The sequence below is a fragment of the Sebastes fasciatus genome, chromosome 15, assembly GCF_043250625.1.
Source record: "Sebastes fasciatus isolate fSebFas1 chromosome 15, fSebFas1.pri, whole genome shotgun sequence".
Taxonomy (NCBI): domain Eukaryota; kingdom Metazoa; phylum Chordata; class Actinopteri; order Perciformes; family Sebastidae; genus Sebastes; species Sebastes fasciatus.
The window spans coordinates 5,659,140-5,674,817 of record NC_133809.1 but is presented as its reverse complement, the minus strand read 5'-3'; the positions used below and the strand labels follow the sequence as shown (position 1 = coordinate 5,674,817).

Here is a 15,678-nt window from a genome sequence, read left to right as displayed (position 1 = left end):
TAAACTACCAGAATATAATTAATTTGGTCAGTGAAGTAATAGGATGTCTAGAATATCAGTGGTCTATTGGCTTTGAACTCACTAGATGGCACCAAATTACAGATTTATCTAGCCATACACTTTTTTAGTTACATTTTGTAATGATTTTAAATCCAGATTGTTTTTTGTTTTTTACTAATTTCTCATCCAATTTGGTTAATCAGTCTGGAGAAAATGCCATCTCAGGCTGCAGCCACACCCATGCTGTTTTTCCAGACAAAACAGGCAGAATATAGTATTATTTACATATTTAAAAAAAAATTTAATATAAAATAAATTACCAGAATATCACTAATTTGGTCAGTGAGGTAATAGGATATCTAGAATATCAGTGGTCTACTGGCTTTGAACTCACTAGATGGCACCAAATTACAGATTTATCTAGCCCTACATTATTTGTATTTTGTAAGGTTTCTTTTCTTTATCATGCAGTTAAAATTGAGCACTTTCATGCTGATTTGATACACATTGGATAGTAGTACAGGAATGAAGAGGCTCTACTCTCGCTTTCTATGGTTGACCTATTTTTTCTCCTGTCTGCATGGTATAGTGAAGCTGAATATCATTAGCATGCATGTGGTGGAGAGGAAGCCCAACATATAATTAGCAGAACTATTTTCACTGTCAAATCAATTAATTAGTCTTTGAATAAAGGAAATATATATATCTATATATATATAGATATATATATATATCTATATATATAATAATAATAATAATTGCTTACATTTGATGATTACGGACTAGTTATACCTGCATGTCTATTAAAACATTATCATGATAATTTCTGGTGTTTTAATAGGGATTAAATGACCCTTAGTGACATTGGCCTGTCAGTTATTAAAGTATCCTCATAATAAATTAAACTAGTGCTTAAACCATTTGTCAGTCAGTCAAGCAACTAGAAATACATTTAATAAATCAATACTTTAAATATATGCATACATTTGTATAAAGCAGCATATTTGTCCACTCCCATGTTGATAAGTGTATTAAATAATTAACAAATCTCCCTTTTAAGGTACATTTTGAACAGATAAAAATGTGTGATTTAATTGATTAATCATTGGACAATCATGCAATTAATTGCGATTAAATATTTGAATCGATTGACAGCCCTAGTTTAAACCATTAATCCGGCAAAAGAACAAATATTTGCTGATTACTACTTAAGTTGATCTGTTTCATATCTTTATACACTAAATCGTTTGGTTTTCTGGCTGTAAGTCTGAAGACGTCACTTTGGGATCTAACATTTATCATTATTTTTCATAAAATGATAAAATTACAACTTCATTAAAAGGAAAAATCTGATAAACAAATTAATAAGGCTGCCCTCTCTTTGTTGACTAAGATTTCTTTTGTTTTTTATAATGCTGAATGACTTATTTCCAAATAACTTATGAGCACATCTCTGGTAAACACCAGATTAAAAGTGGTAATTTTGTGTGATTATTTTTGGAGAAACTCACAGATCTGTCGATTAAATCAACTAATCAATTAGTCGACAAAATCGAGGTCGAGGACAAAAATTAATTGTAATTTTCAGCCCTAAATTAAACTCTGTTTTGTGACGTACATAAAAATCCTTTACCTTTGTGACTCCTGACACAGCAGTTTGCATTTCAGCCCACGATTCAACTCTCTATGTAACTACGTAACATGCCAAACTTCAATCATATTCCCCCTAAATAGTCGTAATCATTGCCAGCTTCCACGACGTAGACATGCTCATCTTTACCTTGTTTAGTGACGTCGATTTGTTCCTCCTGGACCTGCAGACCGGCGGAGGTGCAGTATGGTCACCTCTGTTCCTGTGCAGCGGTCTGAAAAGGCTCGCAGCAGCGCTCGGCGTCTGGCTGAGCCAGGTCATTGTCCTCATCTTCTGTACGGAGGCAGTTCTTTGATTTTTGGCTGTCTGCTCGTTGTCTCATTATTCTTTCGCTGAGAGATAAGGGCTCCCCCTCTCCCCTCTCCCCTCCACCTCCCACAAATCCCCAACACCCCCTCTTTTGGTCCTGCCTTCGTCATTTGCATAAAAGGGTGCAAAGAGACTGCAGAGATTTATTTTGTGTCTCTAAACATCCTCAACTGTGTGTAACCCTCCCACGTCTGGAATCTTAGGCGGATTTTGCATATTTAAGCTGTTTTCTAGACTTTTTGGAGTTTTATTTAGGCTCTGAAGCGTCACACTTCTACTGCCTCCATCGGGATATCTCTGTTGTATGTGTAGTGATAATACTGAGCCTACAGGCAGTACATTTTGTTGTCCTGGTCCATGTTTGGTTGCTGAGGCTTTATGAGTAATGCATTATTGTTTTGGAGAAATATTTCCCCCTCCTGAAGGCTGGGTCTCTTTTTTGTTGTTGTTGTGATGCTGATATTCTTCCAACATCTGTCATCAGCCTCTAAGCTGAAAGCTTTTACACAGACACCCTGCAGCATTTGTTTCCATTTGAAAAAAAGAAAAAAAAGATGACAACACAGAAACAGAGAGGACTGAGAGTTTAAAAAAGCCCCAGCCATGCAGTTAGCTGATAAAAGCTGATAAAGGAGAGCTAATCCTCGCTCTGATGGGCCACAGCATCAGGCGGGGCCCTAATGCAATCCGCTGGCTTTTGCCTACAGTGTGCCGCATTACAGAGCATCACCTGGGCCTTTTGTGTTCAACCACAATGAAACGGCATCAGATTGAGTTGAACTGGTTCACCTCCCCCCCCTGGGTTGGGAAAATGCTTACTGCCTGTGTTTTTCCTCCCAGCGCTCCTCACGCTTTTAGCAGGAAAAAGAAAGTGAAATGCTTTTTGTGGAAATTTGACAGTAATCTGTAGACTGCAGTGCGAGGATACATCTTTAGCAATATTTCTTTGATGCATCGATGGTCTTAAAGGAGTTGTTTTTGTTGACTGACTGATCTTTTATAACTGTAGTGATTATTATAGCGTTTTGTACTTTAATGATTTGTCTTCTCAGGACTTTAACCCCCTGAGACCGACTTTACTGTAATAAATAATGCTAAGAAAGTTAGGCTGAATTTTGGTGAGCTGGTTTCTTTAAACTGAATATCTTTGAGTTGTGGACAAAACAAGACATTTGAGGACGTCATCTTGGGCTTTGGGAAACACTGATGATCACCATTTTCTGACATTCTATAGACCAAACAACTAATTGATTAATCAAGAAAATAATCAACAGATTAATCGACAATGAAAATAGTCGTTAGTTGCAGCCCTAGATCCCTCACTGGCTTCCCAACAGGTGTGAACTGTGCCCACGCCAAGGGTAGAGTACGAGCAGGGAGGCAGGGAGGCATCTGATTGGTTCTTTCCAAGCGGACCTCGAGGCAGTGATTGGTAGACGTTTTTACAGGATTACAGCAGCTACAGATGACGACTCTTTTCCGGTCCTTTTTCAGAGCTCATCAGTAATGGATCGCTGTCGGGGTGTAAAGACAGTTTAACAACCAATATAACAAATGGTGTCTACTGGAGAACATCGTCAACCCTGCCTTTAAGTATTATTGTTAATTGTGCTGATAAATTATCCGATATTAGGTTATTGCAGGTATATTAGTGTATATGGCGGCCAATAAGTAACAAGAAATTGCAGCAGAGAAATGTAAAAGATATGTTTTAGGTGGTCGATGGTGGAAGAAGTACTCAGATCTTTTGCTTAAGCAAAAGTAGCAGCAATACCACAGTATAAAAATACTCAAAAGTCCTGCATTTAGAATCTTAACTACACATAACTTAGCATCAAAGTACTAAAAGTGAGGAAAAACTGGCATGGCTATTTTCACAGGGGTCCCTTGTTGACCTCTGACCTCCAGATATGTGAATGAAAATGGGTTCTATGGGTACCCACGAGTCTCCCCTTTACAGACATGCCCACTTTATGATGATCACATGCAGTTTGGGGCAAAAAAACATGCAGTTTTTCGACATTTCTTTATGCATGGACATAGTGCGAGGACGTGTGGGAATAATGACTGTCAAGTTTATTTTGAGAAGCCTTTAAGAGGTGTACAGTATTTGCAGGCTTTAGGACCCAGCTCCTCAGTCTGGGCCTAAACCACCCTCCCCTCCTGCAGAAGCCAGCGCAGACACTAGCGCAGCGCAGTGCTGCCGCTCAGCTGATGCACTCACAGCAGACCGAGCCTTGGTGGATTTTCCCCCTCTTCTTTTGCACTGCTGTTTTCCTCTGCTCCATTCATCGGAGGGGTGGATCGTCCACCGTCTGCCCCTCAGAAACTTTCTGACGGAGCCAGAAAAGCTCCCACCGGCTTTCCTCTGGCAGCAGCAGAGAGGAGCGACGGGGAGTTTGTAGAGCTGTGGAGGATCAGGAGAGGGATGGTGTGATTCTGTAAAGAGAAAGAGGTGCTCCGGCAGCATCACCGAACCCTCCCCTCCCACTCCTCTCCCTAGACCCCCTTCTGTCTGGCTGACGCTCTCCCCAATAACCCTCCTTCAGTCGAGACAGGCGGTCTGGGGGCGACCAGGAAACATGTCACAGACTAGGAGGAACACGTACACCCGGGTGAGTGTGTACAAGGTGTTTAATGCATCCCAGTAAGGTGAATGAATGGACCAGACTGTGGTGTGTTTAAGTTAGTCCCATTCGGTGCGCCATTGTTTCTGTTACGTCTGTTCAATTTGTTTCACTCTGTCATCAGCTTCATGTCGATTTTCTACTTTGAATAGAACGGCTTCTAATCCATTTCAGCGCTGCATTCCTCTGTCTGTATTGTCGCCTCTTTGTTCGACTCGGATGCCCCTCCGGGTTCAACGTCGCTGCTGTGATGTTACAGTTCAGACCTCTGTGATGACTCGACTCTATAAAGTAGGAGATATGACAGGCAGGTAATAGGACCACAAGGCTTTTTGTTATCATTAGACACACAATCCCTGAGCCCCACAGGACTTCCTGTTTGTCATCCGTCTCTGAGTCAAGCAGCTTTCCTGTCACTGGGAGGGATGACATCAGTGTATGAGCACTGTCCACTGAAAACACCTTACTTATCAGGACCTTAGATTGTATTTGTAATTTATCCTGCATAACAAGGTGACGATCTGTTAGAACCGTGTGCATGACAAGCATTTTGGTAGCTTACTTTTTTTTTGAGAAAACGAAAGCAATACCGTCTTCAGGTTGGCAAGTTTCATCGGCGCCTTCATCAGAGCATCATGAGTTATCTTCTTTTAGCATTGTAGTCGGCGTGAGCTTGCGTGCGTTTTAAGAGTAGAGTGGCACTGAATAATTCAGCACGCCCTCCTCGGGTCGTTGCTGCCTACAGCACATGGCAAACAGGTCAAAGCAAACAACACTGAAGGCTTCATTACAGACTGTTAGCTGGAGCATTCAAAACTCTTTTGTTTTTATTATTTCATGACGTTAAAGAAGGCATGATTTATAAACCCCAATAGATGTTTGATTGCAGATGGTTGACAGGTGCATGTGAAGCACCGTAAACCAAAGATTCCTCATGAATCTGAAGTGATTTGATGGATTTGAATAGATGTTACAGCTTGAATAAAAGATCTGAATGACGTAGAAAGTGCTTGACAAAGATTCAAGGACGCTTTAACTGCACATAACTAGTTAAAATGTTTCCTTCAGTATTGGTCATGAATTATAAGCTGGGTTAATTAGACTTTAAGCAATCATGGGAATTCAGGGTTTGCATATCTGCTGCTGCATAGCTGAATATCTTAACAGGGATCATCTATGAAGTAATGTCTGGTTTTATATGTAAGTAAGAAGAAAGTGGAGTTGAATGGCTACCAGAATCATTTCTTCTCATCTTGATATTTCATGTTGTTGCCAACAAAATGTTGGGATATTTTTAAGATATTTCATTAGAGACAGGCTCTGAGTTATGCCTAAACACAGAATCAATTTAGTCAAGCTGAGAATTAGGGCTGCAAATAACAATTATTTCATCGTAGATTCATCTGTTGATTATTTTCGCGATTAGTTGTTTGGTCTATAAAATGTCCCAAAATTCTGTTTAGTTTTTCCCGAAGCTCAAGATGACGTCCTCAAATGTCTTGTTTTGTCCACAACTCAAAGATATTCAGTTTACTGTCATAGAGGGGTTCAGAAACCAGAAAATATTCACATTTAAGAAGCTGAAATCAGAGAAGTTTGACTGATTTTCTTAAAAAATTACTCAAACCGATTAATCGATTATCAATAAAATAGCTGGCGATTACTTTAATAATTGGCAACTAATCGATTTATTGTTCCAGTCCAGTTTGGACATATTTTTATGGTATTTTATTAGAAAAAGAAACTGATATTGTAGCTCTGAGTTATGCCTGAGCAGAGAATCAATTAGTTTCCAGCTGAGAAGTAGGGCTGCAACTAACAATTATTTTCATCAATTAATCAATTAGTTGTTTGATCTATAAACTGTCAGAAAATGGTGAAAAATGTCGATCAGTGTTTCCCAAAGCCCAAGATGACGTCCTCAAATCTCTTGTTGTGGCTGAGAATATTCTCCTTTATTTACTGTACATGTCTGTATTTTGACCAGTAAATCCGTTGTTCAGCAGCTGTGGTTGAAAAAATGTAAATCATTCAAAATGCTTCTTAAGAAGTGACACCATGTTTGAGCTTATGTTCTTTTGCACTTTGTCGCAATGTTCTTGAATGTTTCTGTAAAGCACTTTGAATTGCCCTGTTGTTGAAATGTGCTATACAAATAAAGCTGCCTTGCCTTATGTTGAAAGAGCACTGAAACAAAACACTCTCTATATGACCACATTCCAACATGTAGCTCAGATTTAATGCTCTCACATCGTGCAATATGGACGGCTGACTGTTGAGAGCTGTAGGTTAAACCAGACGTTACATTTTGATGTCTTTTTACCTCTTCTTCTTTCTAACTTATAATGGCCAATCCCCTCGTATGGCTTTCCACCTCACTGCTCTCTCCACTGTTGGTCTGGAGGAGGATAAAGACATGATCCCTCACTGGCTTCCCAACAGGTGTAAACAGTGCCAGTTATGTTTACCAACACATGAACAAGCAGGAAGTACCACTGCCAGGTGGTTGAACCTGCAATATTTAAAAGATTGGGCGATAGTTATTGATTATTGTGCCGATTAATGACTGATATTAGCTTATTGCAGATATATTTGTGTATATGGTGCCAAAAAGTAACACAAAATGCAGCACTGAAATGTAAAAGATAAGTTTTAGGTAGTCAGTGGTGGAAGAAGTGCTTTACTTAGTACGTAAGTAGCAATACTACACTACAGTATAAAAATACTCCGTAAAAGTCCTGCATTCAAAATCCCAAGTACGTAGCTATTAGCATAAACATACAGTATATTTAAAGGTCTTATTGATAACATTTTTATATTGACGAATATCTTTTAAAAAGTGACATATCCACAGAGCTTTTAGAAAGGTAAGGTGTAGAATAAAAGTATTGCTTTTCCTAAAAACAATTATTATTATTGGGAATTATTCATTTAAAAAAAGTTGGCGGGTCCAAAATTAATGTTTTGTTTATTTCTGTTGAAGATATCTGACATTTACCACTACACACAACAATGTGTGATATCTAGTGGCTGAATGTTATCAATGTTATCAATAGCACCTTTTAAAATACCAAAAGTACTCATTTTGCAGAATGGCCCATTACAGAATAATATATATTATTACTGGATTGTAGTTATTGATGCATTCATGTGTTTATCACTTTAATGTTGCAGCTGGTAAAGGTGGAGCTAATTTCAACTACTTTATATACTGCTGGCAGCTTAATCCATAATAATACGTAATTTTTACATATAGATGTATATTTTGTATTAATCTTGACATGCAAAAGAAAGAAGTAACTAATGTTAGATAAATGTAGTGGACTGAAATGCACAATATTGGCTTCAAAAATGTATTGGAGTTGAAGTATAAAGTAGCACACTGTAAAATAGAAAGTACTTCAAAATTGTACTTAAGTTTAGTACTTGAGTAAATGTATTTAGTTACATTCCACCACTGTAGGTAATTCAGAAACGGTGTCATCATAATATAGTTTGTCCATAAGAGAGCACTGACAAGTTTATTGTCAATAAACAACTGTCCAATACTCACAATACTTTAAAAAGAAAGATATAAGGTTTCCTTATCAAAAGTGTTTATTTTTTATTATGTGTTTATGTAAAATAATGTTTTGAAACTGTCAACTATCAATATCGGCATCAGCCTCAAAAATTCAAGGAATTCCAAGTAAGTTATAAATATGAATAAAATTAGTTGTTTGATATTTGTTGAATGTTTTGTCTGAGATAATTAAAGCTATATTTGTAATTTGTCTACGAATTTAGCAGCGGAGAGTCAGAAATAAAATAGCTTGGATCATGACCACAGAAACCTGCAGTGGATGAGACAGATTATAATATTTTATTTTAAAATGTTGCTGTCTGTCTGTGGTGGTTCACTGTCCTGCTGTTTGTTTAACCCTCTTAAGTTAAACAGCAGCACAAAGACAGTGTGTGTTTACAGTTAGCTCAAGGAGAGTCGGAGCATGTTCTCTCTCAGAGTAATAATAACTGCTCCTCTCTGTTCTGCTGAGTCACCATCACTTCTAGGACATCACACTGTAAATTGGGTTATGCAGGATTATTTGATTACAAAATATTGCAGCCCGTGCTGAAACGTTTTACTGTGTGATTTGTCCTCCACACATCAAAGCTGCTGAATGAAAACTCAGGTGATTGTTGCCATGGATTTATCACAGAAGCTAGAAAACAGGAGCAGTGCTGCTGTTTTGAAGATGTCCACCTACAGTTTGTGATGCTTTGCACTGTCATTGTACCGAAGCTTACTCTGCGACAGAGTCCTGCAGAGAAATGAATGTTTCGCTGCTCCATTTATCTGATAAAGCAGCGATTGAACCTGTAGCCAGTTTATGAAAGCGTTTCCTTTTGCCTGAGGGTCATTTCTTTGTCTGAAGGTGGTTGTAATAAACACAACATGAAGGTGACAATGACTCATTTAACTCTTGCAAGTCTTGTGTTATCGGGTTGGAATGAGGTTGTGCTTTATGCTTTACAATTCATATTTTTCTGGCATCTATCCATGCAGAATCAGTTAGTTGAACTGACCCTTTAAGAGGTTATAACTGAAGTTAGACGTCTTGTCCTGGTTTGGAAATATTAAAGGTTCTCTATACGATATCCAGAGCATTAATATAGCACTAAACTATTGTCTATGTAAAGATATAGAGGAGTAATGTCTACCTGAGCAGTAAATTAAGTCACTCTCCCTCTGTGTGTTGTAATCAGAGCTTCTCCATGCTCTGTTGACATAGCCGGGCCAGCCGTGCGTGCTTTTAGTGCATGTTCGTGCTTGTGAGCGTGCCCCACTGGCTAGCTAGTAGATATCTTTAAAGGTGCTCCATACTATATCCAGAGCATTAATATAGCAGCAAACAACTATTTTTCATGTAAAGATATAGAGGAGTAATGTCTACCTGAGCAGAGAATGAAGTCACTCTCCCTGTGTGTGTTGTAATCAGAGCTTCTCTTTGCTTCGTTTACATCGCCGGGCCGACCGCGTGTGCCTTTTAGTGCATGTTGTGAGCGTGCCCCACTGGCTAGCTCACGGTCGCCGCTCTGCACTGCTCTCATATGGCGGTAACAGCTGATCACGCCGGCATCGTCGTGGATGCGCAGCACCCGCCCTCAGGTTAACACGGTTAGCTCTGTCAGCACTGTTGCTGTTGTTTTCACTGTTAGCGCTGCTCCAAGCCGCTGGCTCAGCCATCGCCATGTTGAGAGCCGTGCAGAGCCAATAGAAATGCTCCCAATCTCACATTTAGCACCTTTAATAACAACCGATGGAAGATTTCAATCACAGAATACTGTCTGTACAATAAAATGTACTAATGTTATTGCCCAAAACTATTTCCGGAGGCAGTCGGTGATGCATTTGGCCACAATAAATAAAAACAATAAATGCAGAGTGTCTCAATAGAAGTTTCGTAAATGCAAACGGCCCAGGCAGCTTGGATCACAACAGTAAAATAAAAGTAAAGTGGTTTGGTGAAAAGCTCGATATGTACATAGTTGTGATGGTCCAATAGTGTTTTTGCTTAATCCTCATAACCATCAAGCATTCTTTTGAGGCCATCTTAAATCCTATTTATAATGTTCAGGGTCAAAGAGACCGTCCTGAAGGGTTGCTACAGCTATTTAGAATTGAACTTCCAGAAAGTCAGAGGACTTTTGTTTAAATTGGGTGCTGCTGGGGCCACTTTTAATCCCTGGTATTCCTCAAACTTTAAAGGTGCTAAATGCGATATTCAGAGCATATCTATTGCCTCCACACGGCTCTCAACATGGCGACTGCTGAGCCAGCGGGGTCGTATCTAGAAGGTTACCTGCAAATTGTGAAAACTTGTAAAAACTCTCGCCCTCTGACCTATCCTAACCTTAACTAGTCAAGGTCAATACCTGACCTTAACCATCTCGTGAGAGTTTCCCAAATTGTGGGTTACCTTCTAGACATGACCAGCCGGCGGCTCACAGTGCAAACAACGGTAACAGAGCTAACAGTGTTGGGGCACGCTCACGTTCACTAACCTGCACTAAAAGGCAGCTGCAGGAGAGTGACTTCATTCTCTGCTCAGGTAGACATGGCTCCTTTTATATCTTTACATACCATATAGTTGTTTGCGGTTATATTAATGCTCTTGATATTGTATAGAGAACCTTTAAAAACACTAGATCCTACACTACCCACAGTGCAACTTGTTAGTGTCTTTCGTTCCCTGTCTGGTAAACACCCACGTCTTTCACACTTTGCATCTCGTCATCGGGGTTATGTTCTCAGACTTTCCTCCAAAGCTATACAGAAGACATCATATGACTGTTTTCACAGGCTGAGAAGAAGAAGAAACTCCCTATGAACAGTAAACCTACACTGATATGTATATTTTGTGGAGTGCCCCTTTAACAGTGTTGATGTGACCCTGACTTCCTGTTTTAACAGTATGTGTGTGTGTGTGTGTGTGTGTTTTCTTCGTCCCGTCTAGACCACCAGCAGCGGCAGCAGCAGGATGAGCTCGGACGGAGGCGGGCGGCCCGTCAAAGTGGGCTCCCTGGTGGAGGTGATCGGGAAGGGGCAGCGCGGCACGGTGGCCTACATCGGCAACACGCTCTTTGCCTCCGGGAAATGGGTGGGAGTCATCCTGGACGAGGCCAAGGGCAAGAACGACGGCACCGTGCAGGGCAAACGCTACTTCACCTGCGTGGAGAATCGTGGGATATTTGTGAGACAATCACAGGTAATGACAACAATATTTAGTAAATAAAGATTTACTTTGCGAAATGCTTCATGTTGAGTGATAGAAACTTAAAGAAGAGGAGGTTATCGTCGCTCCACCCTACCAGTCATCTATCTATTGTTTAGTTTCTTACTTCGTGAGACGTTTGAGATTTTGTTTTTGTTTTGATTTGACGCAGTGGGTTTGTGTGGGGGTTGATATTTCCCTCTGTTGTGTGCTCACTGCCAGCATGTCTTACTCTCTACTGCTTCAGGCTGAGTGCTTGGGTGTTTTCTGATGAAAAACAGCTTTATTTTTTACTCCAAGAAAAATACTGCAAAGTGCCCCTGAGTGTTACATTACCATAAATATTCTATGGTGGCCTGGAAGGGACAATCAAACACAACCCAAGGGAAAGAAAGGAAAATAGGTGAAATATTGAGTCTTTTTTTCTTTTATCACTGCTTATTATGGACCTATTGTGCTTATTCTCAGGTGCGTACTTAGATTTTGGGTTTCTACTAGAACATGTTTACATGCTTTCATGTTCAATAAACGCTTTATTTTTCTGATTGGTCAGCTGGCCCACTATTGTGATTGGTCAACTGAACCAAACTCTTCGGACTCCGCTCCAGCTCCACTCTAAGTATCTTTGTTTGACGGCATGCCAAACTAGCCGCTAATCAGGCATTATGCAAATGTGTTCAGGAGCAGTGTTTCTGTGGGGGAGAGTAACTCCCTCTGGCGTGGACTTTGGGCTTTGTAACTTTGCAGACCTTTTACATGCAAAACACTATATAACACCCTAAAGGAAATGGGAAAAGCTCTTTAATGAACTCCTATAACAGTCATTGTGAAAGGTGTTAATTGTTTGAAATGGCATCTATTTTGGTGTAACGCTCTCCATGTAAGCACACACTCAGAGAGCACAGACAGCAGAGTTAAAGGTCCCCTGAGGAGTTTTCTTGTAAACAAACAAAGGTTATGTTTGCCAGGGCCAGCGCTTTTTTCAAACATGTCGCTCAGTCTGTTTGCTGACGCCCGGGGCAGGTTAACACATCTTCATTGGGGAAATCTGAAACAATCTGATCGTTTGTTCGTTCGCATCGCGTCCAGTTAGGAAGAGGTGTTAAGCCGCCTGCTCCACTCCATTTGTGTGCAAGTTTCATTCACAAAAAAATGTCGAGGTAAAAAAAAAAGTTCAGATCAGCAGGTGAAAACAGAACAAATGTAACTGTGTCCATACTAGTGGTATCTAGCTGTAAATGCTGTGTCATCACAGTACTGCGACAAAAATAAAGTAGAAATGGCATCAAGTTAGATACAAAAAAACTGCTAAAGCAAAGTAGTTCATGACTAAAATGAGACGCAGTCAAGGAAATGTGACATTCACAGAGAAGGACAAGAGAATAAAAACATATCCCATCACAAGTATTACATGATTGAGTGAAACCGAGGATATTACCTGCATAAAGATCCAGAGGCAGCTGTTGGAGCGTGAGCATATTTCCAGGATCTAAATCATAAATTGTAAAAGTTCTCGTGCCAAAATCCTCATGCCAAATACAAGTTGTCAAACCTCTCAGTGAATTGGCAAGGGAGCAGAATAGAACAGGACCCGGACCGATCTACAAAGAGAAAACTTGAGAAAATTGGGTTATGCTACGGGTTGTGTTAAATCACTTGACACTTAAGAATGAATCTATTTGCTCGAGTGGTTTCGAGTAAATGTCACATGCTGTGACCCAGCTGTTCAGGTACAGACACACATACGTGGGTCAGCTTCAGTATCGATCAGGTGTTGTGTTACTAATCCTCTTCATTATGTTTCCCCGCTTGGCTTAAAAGACTGTCTGACCCTGACTGTCTCTGCACTGCGGTTATAAAGATTGCTATGGAGATGGAAAAATACGACTCACTCGCTATATTTGAATGAACAACACAATTTTGTTTTTGTGACTTCCCTGTAGTATTTGTCGCTCTGATAGTTGGCAGTAGAAGTCATTGGAAGACATGACTAACTGTCCCTTTGCTGTCTTACTTTCTGTCTGTCTGTCTCAGATCCAGCTGGTTGATGATGGAGCCGACACGACGTCTCCAGAGACGCCTGAGCCGAGCACCGGCAAGGTTCCCAAACGAGGTTAGGACACACACATTTAGATGATGTCCTTGGTTATCATTCACCTGCAGTTTTCAGTATTCTGGAGGTGTTTCTGACAGTAAAACAAAATCCTGACCTTTCTCAAATGGAAGCTGTCTGGGGGACATGGACGCTCACAACATTAAACATGCAGTGATATTTGAAAGCAAAACAGTTCTGCAATGTGAGCGCACGCAGGGCAACAAATCACCTTTTTGTGACATTAAGAAAAACCGTATCATCTGATGCAGGCCAAAGGGGGTCAGGGCACTTTGGTCCAGCTGACAGCTTTTTGTAACTGACAGGTTTTATCACCACATCAAGCAGATTGAGCTCTTGAATCCAGGCTTTTTCAAGAAAGAGTGTCAGGTGTGTGTAGCCAAAATAAACAAATAAACATCCCATCTGGCAGCTGGTGATGCAAAATGCCTTCTACATCTTACCTCCTTTCTCCTGATTGGTCATTGCTGTTTGTCTGATAGCCTATTAAAAGGACGAGTCCATCGGCGTTTTGTTCTTTTTTTTTTTTTTTTTCAAATGAAAACGTCCAAACAGCTGTTAGTAAAATCCTAAAACTAAATATGGAGCCTAAACCCAGATCAAATGTACGTTGAAGGGCCCTGAATATCGTCTTCTGTGATTGTAATGTTTAAATGTACGTATCCTTGTTTCTTGTCTTTGTCCTTTCTGTGACTTTGCAAATGGAGCTGCTGTTATGCAAAACAAATTTCAGAACTGTCTGGCAATAAAGTATTATCGTATTATCGTATCGTAAAAGTAGTTACTTAGGTTACCGAAGAAAGCTAATCAATAAGGATATGAATAATGTGAACGCTAGCACTAGCTGAGGCAAAGTTAGCTGTGTTAAGTTTGGAACAAACTGAACTGGATCTTTTTGAAGTGGGGTTGTATTGTATTCCCGCATTCTGCGAGGTAAAATTACTGCTTTTGTGAATGGAGTCTGGTGGCTTTGAAGAGAGCGATTGAACAGCTTCAGTTCTTTGTCAGAAAAGGCTTTCTGACGGCGAGGTAGAGCAGCTGTTGACGGGAGCAGCAGAAAAACTTATTATAGCCACCTAAAGAATCAGTTTGTGTATATAATATGTAAGGGATAATGTACAGCGGGCCAATCCCCGACAGGGCGATGCTGCGGGACCCCGACACGCAGCAGAGGGGTGAAGATCGCCCTGAAGGGGATTCTTTCACAGCAATGACCCGCTAGCTGTACATTATCCCGCTTATTACACGGCTACTTACTGAAGAAATCAATATTTTGACACAAAAACGGTCCGCCAGAGTCCGACATCAGAACTGTGCCCAAAGCAGAAATTACAGACCGCAGAACGCCGTGATTGACCAATCAGAATTGAGTATTCAACACAGCCGTATAATAAATTTATATATTTTATATTATATATCTAGAATACTTTCACAGTTTACCTCGCCATCAGACAGCCCTTTCCGAAAGGGGACTGAAGCAGTTCTATTGTGGTCTTCAAAGCCACCAGACTCGATTCACAAAAAAGTCATTTTAAGCCGCAGGACACAATTTATGTATCGGTGTATACGTGCCTTTAAGCAAGGCAGTGTAACCCAAACTGCTCACCCTCTGTAACTCACTGTGGTTTAGAGTTTCTGCAAAAGGCCTGAAATATAAATGTGCTTCAGTAAATATCTCATTACAGGCTCTCAGGTTTCATGTTGAGTGTCGAGCAGCACCAACTCTGCACAAGGTTGTGGGTTTGAATCCCTCTGTGTACACTCCTGGTCCAGTAAAGCTCTGCAGTTGTTGTGTAAATGTCTAAGTTGTTGCCCTTTCACCATACTTATTTCTTTACATATTGCCCTCCAGAATAATTGAATTTGTTCCCCAAAGTCTCTCTACATGTTTAACCTTGTGCTGCTGCAGTCTTTATGTTAATCTGACGGCATTCAATTCAGACTGTGCTGAAAGTGTGACGGCGTGACTTTTTCTCACTTCACAGGCAAAAGATGTGCTAAAAATCAAACAATGGCAGTAACAAGAAAGCAAAACAAAAACAGTTTGGGAAATTCATTCACATTTTACCATTATTTATGGATTTATCTGCAGCTCCATTCCGATGTCGTCATTTTGAGTCTTGTATAATTATTCATTATTCCCATTTTTCTTCCTGTTGAGCTTCTTGTAGTCTCGAGATATGTGTCAGTTTTTGCATTAGGAAGATTTCTTCAATGATCATT

At 40.2% G+C, this 15,678-nt stretch overlaps 1 protein-coding gene across 7 annotated transcripts in view; it reads left to right on the top strand.

Moving 5' to 3' along the window:
* Window positions 1–15,678, top strand: part of dctn1b (dynactin 1b) — a 46,582-nt gene that overhangs the window by 774 nt on the left and 30,130 nt on the right. For 4 of the 7 annotated variants that reach the window (XM_074660870.1, XM_074660868.1, XM_074660866.1 and 1 more), the window contains exons 1-3: window positions 4,154–4,575; window positions 11,085–11,336; window positions 13,377–13,455. In XM_074660870.1, coding sequence (XP_074516971.1) covers window positions 4,543–4,575; window positions 11,085–11,336; window positions 13,377–13,455 — 364 coding nt within the window. In that variant the 5' untranslated portion in view covers window positions 4,154–4,542. Of the gene's footprint in view, window positions 1–4,153; window positions 4,576–11,084; window positions 11,337–13,376; window positions 13,456–15,678 lie in introns of those variants that run through there. The other 3 variants (XM_074660871.1, XM_074660869.1, XM_074660867.1) reach the window with 2 other exon arrangements.